This window comes from Lytechinus variegatus, chromosome 12 (assembly GCF_018143015.1).
Source record: "Lytechinus variegatus isolate NC3 chromosome 12, Lvar_3.0, whole genome shotgun sequence".
Classification (NCBI taxonomy): Eukaryota; Metazoa; Echinodermata; class Echinoidea; order Temnopleuroida; family Toxopneustidae; genus Lytechinus; species Lytechinus variegatus.
The window spans coordinates 29,830,674-29,848,074 of NC_054751.1; the positions used below are offsets into that span (position 1 = coordinate 29,830,674).

Here is a 17,401-nt window from a genome sequence, read left to right on the forward strand (position 1 = left end):
CTCCTTAGTAATTGAATTGAAATGAATGAATGGAAGAATAAAGGAAGGGATGGATAGATGTATGAATGGAAATATTGATATCAATGATTGATGGAATGTATGAAAGGATGAATAAATAAGTGGATGGATGAATGAATTTATGAAATGATGAATGAAAAGAAGAATGAATAATGGATGAATGAATGAAGAATGGATGAAAGAAAGAAAGAATGAATGGATGAATTAGTGAATGGTTGTATGAGTGCAATGATGAATAAATGAATTGTAGATGGATGGATGAATAAATCTAATAAAAGTGAACAATATATGAAGAAGTGAATGGCATATTAGGAAATGAACCAAATAAAATAAATAAACAAATAAATTCAGGTAAATTAGCAAATATGAAGAATACCAAAGAAAATAGCTGAGGGCCCTATTATAAATATTTTTTTTCAACAGGTGGAAAGCAGAAGAAATGAATTGAATCAATATAAATTACAGACAGGACTGTATAGACAACCATTAGCAGCAACTTTAAGACCGATTATCTGTATCAAATACCAAAGTAAGATCAATAATTTGCATCAAAATAGATGGTTGAAATTCACTTGACATACATTTCATCATGAACATTCTTGCAGTACATTTCTGTTACATTAATACATAAATACACCACTTAGATGTACCAATACAATGATTACATAAAAAGCGTGTATGTCACAGTATCCACACCTGTACACTCACTTCAAACGTAATAAATGTAATGAGGATCATGATCACTTTTCTTACAATCTCAAAGTTCATTTTCTACCACAATGCTGCATCTTATCTGTTATGCCTTGTTTAGATATCAAGCAACAAAGATTTGCAATATTTTCTGTACAAAGTCGATGGAATATAAAGGCTTTTGCCTCAAAAGCAGCATAGAACGGCCGTAGATGCCCTTTCACACTCAAGAGTATCCTAGAGTCATGCGAATGACTTTACTCAATATGAAAGGGGTAATATCAAAGCGTTTTCAATATCAATTAACCCAAGAGATTGAATTATGAATGCAATACCGACTGCGCATGAAAAAATATTTTATACAAATGTCTCTCGAGGATTTTTTTGTACGATAACAAATAGGATAATTACAAATATCAAATTGCCCTCATGATAAATGTTGAGAGCGATGGTGGTCTAACAGCTGTCATCATCAGCAAAGTTGAGAACCTTTAGAACCTGGTCTCTCTTGGAATGTCTGCAAGTTACAATAAAGAAGGGAAATTAGATTAAGTTATTCCTAAAACAAACTTGTCTGTTTGCTGTATGGAGGAAAACAAATTAGGGTCATTAGGTAGTTAGGTTGGTCAATATTCTTTTTTTTCAACAGGTATAATATGAAACAGCTCTGAGATCTATTTTCATCCAGAGATCGGGGGTTGGAGCACAATTGTCTTCTGCTCACAATATGGACAACATTCCTATGGTAAATTTTTACCAAATTTATTTTTACTTAAATAAAAACAAAATGGAGAAAAATGATTGAAAGTAAGGTCAGTTGACATCATATTCTTTTCTCCAGAAATTGACTAAAAAAAGGCTACCAGACCCCCCCCCCTTATTTTCATGGTGCAAAAATAATCAAGTACAGCAAGGATTAACACCAATAGGATTGCAAGCCAGGGGGGGTGGTGGCAGTTTTATTCTAGATTATTTACTTAATACTAGAGTATTTCAAGACATGAATAAAGATAATAGAACTACAGAAAATTAAAATGGTATGATTTTTTACTTAAACCTTTTCAGGGGAAACATAATGCTCCCCTAAAAAAAATAATGAAAATTTAGAAAGTATAAAAAAAAATGAAAATAAACTTATGAAAGGTCAAATATCCCATGGATTATAATAAATGTAACCAAATAATAATAAGGAAACAAAAGTCCCGATACCCACCTCGTTCTTCCTTGGAACTCGGCATCGCTGTCATCACTAGACATTACTAATTCAGCAAGCTTAGACATATTCCTGACACGACCATTCACCTTTGACCTTGTCAAGTCACTTTCATTCTCATGGTCACTAGAGTAAAACATGCAGAAAAACATTGAACAAATATTAACCACTAAAGACTTAATTTCAATCAGTGTCATAAGGTTGGAAGACTACTACTCTGCACTGCCGAAATGTATTAGAATTTGAAGATTTGTTTTGAAGGGGAAGTGAACCCCAAAGAAAAGGGGTTTTATTTTACTGCAAAAAAAAATTATATTGGTGAAGGTTTGAGGAAAATCTGTTAAAGATAAAGAAAGTTACCGTAATTAACGGTCTGTTAACCGCACTTTTTTCTCGGCAGGATAGAAGCAAAAGTCGGGGGTGCGGTTTATCCACGGTGACGGGTCTTAGCCAACGTGTCGTAACCCTTCCCGAACATGTGAGATGTCTGCCAGTTCACAACACATCGAGTGGCCGGGCGTAGCCGCCCAGGGCAATGTCGTTTAGAGGGGTATGAGCCACGGGTAATGGGAAGCGATTATTACCATCTTAATCAAATATTGTCCATAACAAACGTACCCACTTTCATGACAATAATTTCGACTTTATTCTCGATTCAAAGCAGTGAAGTTCCCTGGCTAAGTTCAAAGAGACGCCAAGCATACTCGGTAATATTTTGTCACAGCTGAGCGAGAGTTGAGAGAGCTAGCCGAGAGCTTGCGTTGTATTGTGGTTATACCGAAGTGCGGCTTAAGCTGTCACTATTCATTTTAACCCCTCCCCTCCAAAGTCCTGTTTCGCACTAGCTTATTTTTTCTTTCCCGTTTTCTTTTCATAAGATACCATGTACACCGCGCACGAGAGACAGCACAAAGCCGTAAATACAACTGGAAAAAATGCTAATTTCTTTGTTTCTTGAACCTTCATGTAATCCCGTATCCAAAATTCATGCTAAGACATCGAATGCTAGACAAATTCTGAAGTGATTGTGAGATTGTGATGCAAGAAATGTGAATGTTTCTTCCTCCTACGCCAGGAAAGACACAGATCATAATTTGATAAGATGTACTGGTACCGTATCGTAGTTTGCAATGCACAAGAACGGCAGTGCTGTGTGTATGTACACTATGACTGTGAGGTGAGTGATTATGTATGTGGCCAATATTGTCGGGACCTTTCTTTCTTGCTTACATTTGTAGATGAATTGATCATGAACAGCAGATTTCTACCGGTAATCTCTTTGGATACTTTGAAATCTTTAACTTTAATAGTTTTTGTTTCTTTGTGCCTCAAATATGCATGTAAATGTGAGGTTATCTATTTTTTTTTTAGTCCAAAGTTGGGGGTGCGGTTGATCCACAGGTGCGGTATAGTCCGTTATTACGGTATTAGACCAAAAGCTTCAGTCTCTGTATTTTGGTTGTTCCACTGAACTACGTTGGCTCCACTCACCATACATAGACTGAAGAGCTTAGGGGCCCGTGGCTACAGACAACGTATAGTGAACTAGCGTTTTATAGATCGCGATTTAAAACTGTTTTTTTAGCGAAATTTACAGTTTCATGGTTTCCATATCAGGGAAATATAAATAACTTAAGTAATTGCATACCTTGGACCGGAGTTATTGAAAAAATATCCACTGGATGATTGAGAAATCTGTCATCTAAGACATTTTCTCCTGACCTGACGGTTTTTCTTGCAAGTTGCCATCTTCAATGATGTCATTATCGTTATTAACTTAATTAATGTCTCGATACATCGCGATTATAACTAGTATCGTTTGTCTTCGTGTAGTGTAGCGTATCGTATTATTGTATTCGTATATTTCCTTGTAGGTGTGCTGGTGGAATGCAATATCGATATCACATTCGTAAAATTGTTGACGCCCTCTCCGTTCGTTTGTAAATATTTCATAGTCTGGCTGCCATTTTGATCGTTTTTGCTGTGTTCTTCTCAACTAAACATCAGTAAAGTATAATTTTCATGCATTTTCATCTATATCGTTCAAAGTATTTTAAAATTGAATAATTAAACATTTTTAGTTTGTAGTTTATATATCCTTAGAGTGTAACTTCGATGTGTAATATTACACCCAAGTTTGGACTCTGGATTGACAAAAGTGCGGGTGTTATAACAAATTCGAGCCCACACGGACACTTTACCGTCGGTGAATGGGGATTACAGTAAAATGTCAGAAATTGTTGAATAAATCCCCAGAAACGACGGTTATTCCTGTCTATTACGGTATTAGAACTTTAAGTTTTGGATTTGTGATGTTATTTATGTAATATAAATACATGAATTTCATTTTTTCAATGGTTCCTGATGACTCTGTTTTCTATTCATGATCGGGTGTAGAATGACATTTCATTGAGTTTTTACCATTCGCTATGTAAAAATGCTGTTCGTATATGACATCACAAGTCAAATGATTGCAATTCTAATAACTTTTTAACTCTTTGATGGATTTTTCTCAAACCTCAAGCAATATTGTAATTTTTTCTGCTATTTTTACAGCAAACTTTTTGTCAGGGTGAACTTCTCGTTTGAGGAGTGATTGTTTAATGCTAGTTTTGGTAAAATTCTATAAAATTTGATAAAGTTTCTCTTTGTTAGCCATCAGCATGAAAAAAAAAATGTCTGCTTGTGATATTCCAGAAATCTAGGTCATTACCTCGTGATTTCTTCTTTGACTACCTTCTTCCTGCCTCTAGTACTGGGAGTCTTGAGTGGCTTCTTAGCAGCAGGGGTCTTGGTTGATTTGCCTGAAAATATGTCAGAAAACATTGGCAAGATAATAATAATAATATGCAACATTTATACAGTGCTTATTACAAATGTTTCCAAGCGCGGCATACCATTACGCCTGCTTAAGCATGGCTAATCTGATCGGGCGCATTGAGCATTCCAGGAATTCCTTCCTACCTGGTACCCATTTACTACACCTGGGTCGAGAGTGGCAAATGTAGATAAACGCCTTGCCAAAGGACGCTAGTGCTGCTGTGGACTTGAACCCAGGACCTTGTGGTTCAAAGTCCGAAGACTTATCTACTGGGCCACAACACCTCTACAACAGATAACAACTAATATCTTTATCTAGGTCTTCAAGTGATTAACATGTTTAAATTTTTATTCCTTATAACAAAACTCTCTTCTTTTTTAAGCTACTGGAAGATTAGAATTAATTTGGTATGGTATATACTGCCTGAAAACAAAATAATTTCTGTATGAAGATTTTTGTGAATAGTTAAGATATTTTTTTCCTGTAAATAGTGTAAATATGTTCACTAAAAATGACCGCAATCATCTGTACCAGTAATAAGTAGAATTCATACTGAATTTCATGTACAATATTGCGATTTATTTAAAATGATTATAACTAGGATAATGACATTATTTGGGGCTGAGCCTGATCAGCGTCTACCAAATGTTTTGTTCATATGTGATGTACTATTCCATATAATTTTACCTGACAGTGAGATTTTGTTAAAATTCCAGTTCAATATAGGTATACAGTTACATGGTTTCAGATGTGGAATATAAAGCAACTCATCACATCCTGATTTCTGTGAGATGGATGTAAATGCTATCTTTCCAAAGTGAAGTTGGGGAAAGATGGCCCGTTCATCCAGCTCACCATGGACACTTTGCCCATCCCCTTCAACAATGGTAATTTATATCCCAACTAACCTCTAGCCCTGGTCTTCTTCTTGCCCGTCAGTTCTTGTGCAGCGAGCTCCTTCTTGCAATCCTCAGAGAGCTCTTGAGCTGCGGCAACACTACGAGCCGTCTCGTTCATCTGGAGAAAAGGATATAAATAATCAACAAACCAATGTAGGATGTAGAAGATGACAGATGTCAATTAATCAAGTAAGACTGATCATCTACAAGGGATGCAATCCAGGGGCCCGCCTTACAACTATGGAAAGCCAGCAGAGTCAACATATAAAATGCATGTTTGTTCAAAATTCTAGATATGAATGTTTATATCCATAAATTCATTGATTTCTTGACAATTTGGTGTGTTCTCTTTTGTTTACACAGGACATTTTGCACATTTCCTGTAGCAAAAAATTATGGCACTAATGGATTTCCATAGAGTTACGACTGATTGGATCAATCGCAACTCTTTCTAAGACCGGGCCAGGGTCGGTACTTCCAACAAAAGGCCAAAAGGTACTTCTCACAAAAGGCCGGCAAAATGTGGCCTTAACACCGGCCATGACCACATTCCTGTCATCCACCACTCCTTAATTATAATTGCAATGTGTACATGTATTTATCATCAGCAAGTGTGTCAAAAAATTTTATCAAAATATTATTTTCAAAATTTAGTGCAGCTAAAAAAAAGCTTTATTTTAGAAATGTGACACTGGTGCAAACTTCACATTATCTAAAGAGAGTCTCTAAAATCATATTGAATGATTTCTACACCATGGGAGTAAATACATGGCTTCATACTGTTCAATTCAAGGGGGGGGGGTGGATCAATGGCTCATCCCACCCCCCCTCCCCACCTGAATAATAGGTTTGCTGCTTGAATTCACACCAGTGCTCTATTCTAGAAATTGCAGTCAGTGTCTCTTCCGACATTGTCTTCATGACACCCACCCAAACCTTATACAAACTTGTGTAATCTATGCAAGTACCTACCTTTCCATCAGCCTTCTCTCCAGCCTCATTTTCCTTATCCAACATGTCTGCCCCCTCAGCAGCTGTTCTATCCTCTGTCTTTTCTCCCTCATCCACATTCTCCACACCTAACAAGCTGTCGATGCTGTCAGAGAACTTCTCCACTTGCCTCAGGGCAACTTTCTCATCAACATGCTGTAAACAAGAGGGTTTTTTTTTTGTTCCGACACATTTATTCAAGATAACATATTCACTATTCAACTCATTCCAGAATAAAACCAAACATCTGATAAATTTGTATCATCTTAATTATTGAAAATGATTACAGTAATTAAATTCATTAACACCATCAGATTATTTTTTAACCCTGAAGTGCTTGCAACAGCCCTTTCTCAATCACAGAGTGCCAAGTCAAATTCTGGGAAGCCCCAGTTTTCAACAATGTACTTTCTGCTTACAGTAAACACTCCCTTTCATAAAACGTTAATAAGTGCCAATTTGTACTTTTTTAAAGACCTACACCTTCCACATCTTCCTTGTAAGTGTCATCTTCTCTTTCTGAAAAGCACCCCTTTGGAGCTAAGATACAAACCTCATTTGAAACTCAATACAAACCCAATTTTTTATTCAAACAGATCAATCTACCATTCTAGTAAATGCCCCTTCTTCACCCCTGCCAAGTTCATTTCATGTGCCAACTTAACCTATGATTAATTAAAAAAAAACCTTCTTGAAGTGATTGGTACTTTTTTTAGTTGACTTGAAAGACAATGGTTTTAAATCATACTGACTTGAGCTCTTCATGTAGTGAAGTACATGTAACACTGTAAAATGTTATTTCACGGAACTGCCTATCAATCTAAGTCAAGAGGTATTGTTATGAAAGATCCATCTACTTACGTCTAGAAGCATATCAGCTAGGACCTTGATGTCTGCAAGGTGAACCTTGTTATGCACGTTGATAGTCAGCATGGTGAGTGTCTTAGCCAAGACCCGGGTACCTGGGGCAGAAGGGTCCTTCAGGATGGCATTACACAGCTTCAAGGCTAGATTGTCATGGACAGTTGTCTCCTGAATAAATAAAAAGAGAGGTGGAGGCGTCATGGCTCACTGGAAAAGTCTCGACTTTGAATCACAAGATCCAGGGTTCAGATCCCATCATGACACTTGCATCATTTGGAAAGGCGTTTATCTAGTTGCTACTCTCAACCAAGGTTAGTAAATGGGTGGGTACCTAGGAGGAAGGAATTCCTTAAATACTCCAGCAATTGACAAGTCGGGGTGATAGCATGATAACGCCTGATATGAATGTCACACATTGTCATTATCATTATTAGAAGATCTACAGGGATCACAGTAAGATTTACTTCCTGGTCCAGATAAGAAGCTAGAAAATATTAAAGCCCCATATGTGCCAAACGCTACAAAGCATGATTAAGCCAAAAATAGAAAGGTGTATTTCATAAAAAGTTGCAAACTAAGAACATTATCTTTCCATGGATCTTTCAATCAAATAGCAGAATTTACACTGTTTTCATGGAAGTTAACATTCCAGCAAGACTTGTTATCCTAACAACTTTTTATGAAAGATGGGTCTGTCTGTTTAGATTTTAAAACAGAGGATTGTGGATTCAAATCCCAGCCAGACTGCCAGAGGCGTAATTTCTTTCAGGAAGAAATTAATCAGCACTCAACCCATGTGACATGAATGGTTACAGGCAGGAAGTAATTCCTAGCTTAGTCAGGGTATTAAAGGAGTGCCTTGAGCACCTAACAAGGTAGATATGTTGACTATACAAATACTTCTACTACACTTCTTTTTCCCCTCCTCCTCCTTTTTCTTCTTCTTCATTAATAACAATAGCCAATTTTTATACAGCGCTTTTCCTAGAATGACTCAAAGTGCGTTACAGCATATTATTACCCCGGTCATTGGATTCATTTCAATCCCGCACAAAAAGTGCACAATTTCCACTCCCTGGGGGGCATTCCTTGCATTCATCGCAGCCTCATTATGGCGCTGGCAAAATCAAACATACAATATCTTTCGCATCCTACCGGGTACCCATTTAGCACCCGGGTCAAGAGTGGCGAAGTGTGGGTTACTGCCTTGCCAAAGGACGCTAGACAGCAGTGGGATTCGAACACACGACCCTCTGTTTACAAGGCGAGACTCAGAACCACTACACCATGGCTCTTCCATTATTCTTCATTATTATTAATATTATCATCATCATCAACATCATCACCATCAGCACAATCATCATCTTTATTATCATTTTCATAATCAGTGCCTCATGAATGCTATATATCATTATCAATATTATGTTTACCTGTATATCTGAGGCCTGTTTATCGTTGAGCATAGTGTGATCTGTGAGGTGAACCATGAACTCCGCTACATTGCTGGGATTGATCTCTGCCAGGGGTGAGGTGGTTGGAGCATTGAAGAGGGTCTTCAAGGTTAGCAGGAAAGCCTCCTCCCAACACTCCTGGTGAACCCTGAGATGGAGAAAAACAAGATAATCAACTGATAAGAAAGAAAGGGAGATAGTTGGGGCATTGAAGAGTGTCTTTAGGGTCAGCAGGAAAGCCTCTGCGCAACACTCATGGTGGACCCTAATATGAAGAAAAACAAGATAATCAACTAATAAAGAAGAAAGAGGGGAGATAATTAAGTCATTAAAGAGTGTCTTTAGGGTCAGCAGGAAAGCTTCCTCCAACACTCCCGGTGGACCATGATATGAAGAAACCAAGATAATCAACTAAATGTTTTTAAGAGAGAAGGAGCATAATTCCCTATTAACATTAGAACATCAGACATTTTAACTTCAATTTAACTTCAATTTAATTTCAAAGAATATTTTTCTTTTTATTCTTACTTTCCAACAAATTCATACGAATGATAAAGAATCCTACCCCCCCCTCCTCCCCACCAAACAAGATCCTACTGCTAGCATTTGCTGCACTCAAAAGTTAAAATTTGCATTTGACCAAACTCCTATTTTTATCACTCATTTGACCTAAATCATCAAATCCCAAATCAATCCCCATCTTAGTTAAAGTTCCTATTTCTCCTTTATTTGTTATTATTCCTACTTCTCAGCAAATTAGTGTGCAAGGAAAAATGCCTATAGACATGCCTCTCCTACTAAGTGATGTACTCATCCATTACTCCTCATCAGACCTGCCAACCTCTGGGAATGAAAAATTGTATTCTGTGATTAAAAAAAAATGTATTTTTCCAAAAAAAAAACCCCTGTATTTCTTAATAAAATGTGTGGCGCACACGCTCATTGCAGCGCTCAAGATGCACGCAAGCTAAAATGTGCACTGCTCTTGCAGATAAAAAAACAAAACATTGAAACATGTGTATATCTCAGCCTGGTTTTAACAAAATAATTGAAAAAAAAGTTTCCTGAAATCATATTTATCCAATAACCATATTTGTGTAAGTTTTATGAAATAGAGACATATTTTTTTGTAGTTTTACAAAATTGTATTTTTTAAAGAAAGAAAAAACTGTCGTATTTGGTTGCAAAACATACACCAAAAACATACTGGTTGGCAGCTCTGCCTCATTCCTGAAGGAATAATCCTCAATCAAACTTTCTTATTCTTTGTTTACTGGGGTAATAATCTTCACATCCTTTGGAAGCATAAAGAGATGTTATATCATGTGACAGGCGCTAAACAAGATTTGTGTATCCTTATTGCGATTACTACTCTTACCTTCCTGCAAACGAGTATATTGGGAAGAAAGCACCCAGGCAGGACCTGAGATGCTGATCTTCCTCGGTGGTCGGGTTGTACCACAGCAGCAGGAGACGGGAGAGCAGCTTGGGGCTGGTGATGCGTCCAGAGAGAAGGAGCTTAGCCAGGCCTTCGGCAGACACGGTGCGCAGCTCATTGCTCTGTTTTGAAACAACGTGAAGGTAAAGAATAATGTACAGGTCCATGCATGAGAGTCATACCCCTCATTCATGTAGTGTCCAAGGGAAAAAAATATACGGGGAGAGTTTAATGTTATAAAAAAACATAAATAAATAGAATATTTGTCTTGGAAAAATCACATCCACTTGCGTATGACACTTTTCATTATGTACCTACTTGTTGTAAAGACTTTTATGTCTTCATAAACAATGTTTCTGTGACCACTTTCCACATGAAAATGCATTGTCTTGTACATGTATTTCTCCCAGGAAGCAGGGAACGTACATCTACTACAAGCTGAAAACAATTCACTCTCATGATAATCAATTCTTGACGAAACCATCAAAATATGCTTGGATCTTTCTACATACATGTTTCTACATTGCTGAAGTACACAAGTAGAAGTTTGGAAACAATGTGAGAAAAAAAAACACAGAAAAATGCTTCAAAATTGATGCTGACGAAAAGCTTCCTGTGGGAAATTGTCGAGATTCATACCTCCGAATCCAATAACTTGGTAAGAATGGAGAGGGCGCTGTTCGCTGCACTCTGGGCAGACTGCTCCTTGTCTTTAGTTGTACCTTCCCCTTCTTCCTCCTCCTCTTTTTCCTCTTCATCGTCCTTCCCTTCCTCAGGTTTCTCGGAGCTGGTCTCTGGCAATGTGAAGATGTCAAGGCCGTACGTCTGGGCGATGTCAAAGATCGCTTGGAGAGCCGTTACCTGGACTGTTTCCTGATCTACCTGGGATATCTTGAAGTTTAAGAAACAAAGACAGAGGTCATAGTCAAAGCTTACTTGGAAAACTCTCATCTGGACAGATTCCTAATCTACATGTACCAGGGATATCTGGAAGATCAAACAAAATAAAAGAAAACTTTATATAGGCCCATATATTCTGAAGTTGGGTTAAACTTAAACTCAAGTTTAAAGTTGTGGTTTAAGTAAGAATAGCCAATTGTTACATAAATCACTACAGCAGAGATATCACATTTCAGCTCATTTGGCTATCAAATCATTCATAATTGTTTAGGAAGTATAAATAGATGATTGTCTTCACAATCGATAAATCAGGAAAGAGCACAGTAAACATAAGAAACATGCAACTTAATAAAAATTTTGACACTTTTGGGTTCCCATAATTTTAGCAGTTAGACCATGGTCTAAGTTTGCCCTACTTCAGAATACGGGCCTAAGGGTTATAGTAAAAAAAAACTGTTCGAGAGCAGTCACCTGGACTGTCCCCCAATCTTCTTGGAATATCTTGAAGATTAGAAGTGAAAGATGTAGGGGTTAGTGTCAAAGATTGTTTGGAGAGCAATCACCTGGGCCCCTGTAACATGAAGCTAAGTGATGGGGTTTGTGGCATATGATCATATTCAGATCATATTCATATAGAACCAGTGGAGTGAATGGTATATTCATTAAGATATTTTTGAATGAATAGTGGCTTTTAGGATATGGTTCTGTGACACTCTCATCTACAATTAAGCATTCTATGATGCCAGGAGGGGGGGTGCATCTGGCCATCCAACTCACACATTTTAAAAATGTTTGAAGCTGGTTATTTTAAAATCAAATGAAGGTTTGTTTGTTTTTTCAATTCCACTTATCTTGGCTTCCGGGATCAATCATGTAGTCTATACAGGTAAACTTACACAACTTAATCTTCAATGAATTGAATATTTGCCCACATCAAAGCAATCTGTCAGACCAGGGGCCCATTTCACATAACTTGTTATAATAACAAATATGCAATAACAGTTAAAAGCTACTGAAATCCTTCAATCTGATTGGCTGATAGTGAACTGTTTATAGAAATGATGTATTTGTTATCATAACAAGTCTTTGTGAAACTGGACTCTGATTAAGCTGGTTTGAATGGTTCCCTACCTGCATGAGGAGCAGGAGTTGCTGCATAGCGAAAACCCTGCTGATCTGGGCACCTAGACCAAGACACTTCACAGCCATGTTACGGACAGATGCATCCTCGTTGGTTATACCGGGGAGAACCTAGTAACAATCACACAAACAGGAATGAATAATGACATTAGACGGATACTCCGGGCTGAAAATAATTAAACCTAAATATACTGAGCAAGATTCATCGAACAAAATACTGAAAATTTCATCAAAATCTGAAATAACGAATTTATTCATATTTAAGTAACATTTTGTGAAAATGAATATTCACTAGGTGGGCTGACAATGTCATGTCCCTGCTTTCCTTTTATTACATAAAATCATAATTAGTTGATATCGTCATGTATATGTTTATACAATATTGTAACTCCCATGTAACAAAACAGGTTGCAAATATGATTATATTATGCATTATATCAGTTTTCGATTCATTTTTTTTTATTATTCGTGGACAACATGATAAGATACAAAAGAATATAATATGGGAATATAACATCGTCAGTTTGCTCATTACTTCATGAAGGCATGTGTGGAAGTGTTTTGTAGCCTGATTTTACACTTTCTTTTCAAAACATATTACAAAACTTTTATAGACTGAATGGGTTTAAAACAGGCTTAAAACCAAAATGGTAGCGACTAATCTGCCAGATTACAATCACTTTGAATGATCAAAGGGGAATCTAATCCTGATGAAAAAAAATTATAAAAGGAGAAAATCAAGAAAATAAATGAGTCTGACCTAAATTGGACCAGAATTAAGAAATTATGGTAAATAAAAAACAAACAATAAATCACAACAACTACCGGTATGTCCACCTCAAAAGTGACAACTAAGAAGGTAGATTGTGGCAAAAGTTTGGGACAACTCTCCAATTTGTCATACTGAATAATAAGGAATTCATGTTTTTCTCCTAAGCACCTATTACAATTGTAGATTTGCCCATCAAAAACAAGGGCGTGTTCTGCTTTTCTTTCCTCTCTCTCAAAATAACGGATCTTATCTATAGAAAGGGATCACTATCTGGATTATTGCACCGTGAATTGTCTTCGATGAAAGTCAGTTGACAAACTATCACTTCCTCCGACCGCAATTTGAATGTAGACAATATTTTCTCTCTCAGTTTGCTTTAAGAAACCTACATACATACATCCAAACGGCCCATCACCCCCACCAACACTAATTATTTGTCTACTTACCAGAACAGTGAAGAGAGTCTGCAGTGTCGGGTTAAGCTCCTTCATCGATACATGCTGCATGAGCTCTGCTGCAATCGTCAGGCACTTTAACAATGTTTCTGGATCACTCTATATCACAGGGTACAAATCAGGAAAATTTCTTACTTTGAAAAGTAAAAATTATAAATGAAAACACAATTTCACATTTGCATCACTTTATGATTTATGTATCAATGGGAAACCCATAGCTAATAATAAGCAGAGTTTTTTAGGCTATTACACTTACTGTAAACAGTTGAATAATTTCCGATAGGCCGAGAAACTAGAAAGAGTCCTTGCCTTTTGCGTTTAACAACTGGGCTTGGAAGTCTTGAAGTCCTTGGCATTGTCCTTGACACTGGCACTGACCTTGGCTTTCTGGCTGTGCATACAACACTGTCCTAATGTCAGTTGGACATCAACTTTTGGGGGGAATGGATTCTTATATGCTGAGCCCAGACTTTGTGAAAATCAATGGAAATACTAGTTAAAGAGACATCTTTAGGGATAAGCAAACTCGGTCTGCTCGTCTTAAATCTTGTTCTACCGTGGTTCTATCAATTGTTATTTATATCTGCTTGGTGTTGAATTCTCCGTGAATACAAGACGACAATCACTCTTCAAGTTTGCTCACCTTCTCTGTGCGAATCTCTTGTGTGGTGTTCATAACCAGGGATTCCTCAAGAAGGGAGTTCTTGGTGCATTCCAGTTCCTCGACCCTCTTCTTCATCTCAGCAGCCTGGCCAAAGTCCTGGTTGGCTACGGAATCTTCAAGAGCGTCCCTGGCCTGGGTAAGGTCCAGCCGAACGCTAGCAAGCTGAGCGGGTGAACATACAGTTTAAATCAAAGGGCCTGTCACATTGGAAAGATGATCGTTCCGTGCAAGCCTTGCGTAGGACTTACAGATGACTTTTTTGCTACCCGCAGGTTGCCCACATTTTATACAGTGCAGTTGCCTGCAAGAGCACACACAACAAAGTTTTGAACATACTCAAAACTTTGTTGCGGGTGAATTGCAGCCAAACATCCGCAACTCACCCCCAAAACTTGCACGGAAGGATGTGACTGTGCCGTAACATCAATTCTTCACCAGAATGACAAAAGACTACTGACATTCATGAGATGTAAGTTGCTATTGGGGTGCAAAAGAAAACATCTTCATGTAAATCTAGATGAATTCTCATGCATATAGTCCAGATTATACCTCCGTCATTGTTAGATCAAGACAAGAAATTTGTCTGATCATTTGCTTATAAATAATTCACTCTAACCTGCATGTACCTAACACCCATCTCATAATGGTATTTGATATGAAAACAAATCATTGAAACATGGAATCAAATTCAACAGGTGATGTTTGTATCGATTGTGCAAATCCAAATTTCAATAAATCTGTTTCTTACTTGTATTTATCAATGGCTATTTCATTAACAAAGTATTACCAGTATCATCAAATATAATAACAAATTTCTATCTTTTATTAGTAGTTTAATTAACCGTATGCTCCAGAGGTAATGCATTCCATTTCTTGACTAGAAAAATGGACTAAAATTGTTTGAATAAATGCATGTAAACATAAACTGATGCCCGAGAAGCAACATTTTGTTAACATAAATAAAGTCAGCGAGTGGCGCGGTCATTCCATAAGTAAAGGCTAACCTTGAGTTCCCTCTGACGAATCAACTCGGGTGCTACAGGCTTCTCCACGGTAGTAATCGGTTCCCTGATGTCTGATATAATCTGAGCCATCAACTCAATCCGTTCCTCATCTTCGCTATGGAAATCTTTAAGACGGGTTACGAGGATAGCTACGAGGGACGGGGGCACGTGAGGGGCGATCAGGAGGTCTTGGACAAGGCCGTCAAGCTTCTTCCTGCAAAGTTAAAAAAAAGTGGGCATTAATTTAGCCTGGAGATGATTCACTGAAAACCCAAATCGATTTCAAACACCAGTGGGCCAACCGGGTCAGGTAAAGCAAAGGTCAACAATCAATCATACATTTGATTTTTATGATTAATCATACATTGTTATCAATGTAATCAATTCTAAAAAAATGTTCTATGATTGCTAAGCCTTGTGTTACAGGGCCTCAGATCTCATAAAATAGACTTTACCTCATTTTAGAATTGATTTTAGATATCAGTAAATTACCCGCTTGGTATCAGGTTTGATAATTTGACAGCAATTTCAGTCACCATGAACCCTTAATATGATGTCACAAATCAAAAACTTAAATCCTTATAACTTTTTAAATCTTTAAAGGACTACATTCTAACCTCCACCAATACATTTTGTTATTTTTCCTGTTATTTTACAATAAACATTTCGTCAGGGTGAACTTCCCCTTTATCAAAAGTATCTGAGCGCTCTAAAGTAATGCAGCACGATAAACCTGGCTTTAGCAGAGAAGCTGTTAATATGGTAAATATTATTAAAAAATGATAATAATTGCAAATTCATATTGCGCAATTTCTATTTGGATATACTCAACTGCGCATTACAATACATAACAGAAAAGCAGAAAAACAATTATTAACAGAATATGCAAAAATTTTAAAAATTTTAGAAGTAAAATTAATTTTGCTAAATTAATCAAAGAAAAATAAGTAATGACCAATTATTTCTATAAAATACATAACAAAAAAAGTGACTTATTTATTAAAAACTCTCTTGAAAGAGGTGGGATTTCAGTTTAGTTTTAAATAAGTTGACAGAGGATGCATTTCTTATTGAGGAAGGGAGACTATTCCAGAGTTTGGGTGCAGCAATGATAAAGGCGCGGTCACCTATTGTAATCTTTGTTTTACCTGGTGGGAGACTGAGGAGCATTGTGTCATGGGAACTAGGAAGCCTGTATGACTGGGTGGGTGATTTTAACTTAAGGAGTTCACTGAGATAATAGACATCAGTGAGGGTATCATACATTTCATCCACATATATTCAAAACACATTAAAAAAAGACACACACACAAAAATCAGCTATAGCCTTGGGCATTAAAAATTTTCTACAAGTATTGGAAAGAGCAATTCTCCTTGGTGCCCACACCGTTGTGTATCATCTAAATTATGTCTCTCGCAATCATCAATATTCATAGCTGGATGGAGCTTGTATGCACGCTTGCACGCATGACTTTTGAGGCCGAAGGAAAAGTACATGTACTCCATGACGCAATAAACAGTATATGGGCCCATACCAATGCGTAAATACTCCCCGTGTGTACATGTACATGTGATAGAAAAGTATGGAACTTAGTGCGCGCTTGACCTTTTGGTGTACCTTTTTTGTTTTCAGTGGGTCTCAAAAGAACGGTTGGAAGCTCTATCCACCTATTGATATCGATGCTTGCAATGAACTGCATATTTACAGACCTGCCAACCTCTAGGAATGAAAAACTGTATTCAGTGATTAAAAAAATGTATTTTTCCCCAAAAAAGTGTATTTCATAATAAAATGCTTGGCGCACTCGCTCATCGTGGGGCTCAAGCTGCATTCAAGCTAAAATGCGCAATGCTCTTGCAGATTAAAAAAAAAAACATTAAAACATGTGTATATCTCATCCTGGTTTTAGCAAAATGATTGAAAAAAAAATTACCTGAAATTACATTGATCTAATAATCATATTTGTGTACGTTTTATGAAATAGAGACATATAGAGATGATTTTTCTCAATAAATTATGAATTTGTAAAAAAAATTTGTAAAAAAAATTTTTTTTTTTTCATAAGACATATTTTTTAAAGA

At 37.0% G+C, this 17,401-nt stretch overlaps 1 protein-coding gene across 1 annotated transcript in view; it reads right to left on the reverse strand.

Annotated features, from left to right (window-relative positions):
- Nucleotides 1-441: 441 nt before the first annotated feature.
- The window catches only part of LOC121424855 (condensin complex subunit 3-like), a 36,788-nt gene continuing 19,828 nt past the window's right edge, over nt 442-17,401 (reverse strand). Inside the window, exons 10-22 of the mRNA XM_041620680.1 lie at nt 15,320-15,533; nt 14,295-14,477; nt 13,643-13,750; nt 12,416-12,535; nt 11,024-11,275; nt 10,325-10,506; nt 8,926-9,094; nt 7,493-7,663; nt 6,614-6,787; nt 5,651-5,759; nt 4,635-4,725; nt 1,922-2,047; nt 442-1,225 (exon numbers count right to left, since the gene is read on the reverse strand). Of these exons, the coding sequence (XP_041476614.1) occupies nt 1,165-1,225; nt 1,922-2,047; nt 4,635-4,725; nt 5,651-5,759; nt 6,614-6,787; nt 7,493-7,663; nt 8,926-9,094; nt 10,325-10,506; nt 11,024-11,275; nt 12,416-12,535; nt 13,643-13,750; nt 14,295-14,477; nt 15,320-15,533 (1,960 nt within the window). The 3' untranslated portion in view covers nt 442-1,164. The remainder of the gene's footprint in view (nt 1,226-1,921; nt 2,048-4,634; nt 4,726-5,650; nt 5,760-6,613; nt 6,788-7,492; nt 7,664-8,925; nt 9,095-10,324; nt 10,507-11,023; nt 11,276-12,415; nt 12,536-13,642; nt 13,751-14,294; nt 14,478-15,319; nt 15,534-17,401) is intronic.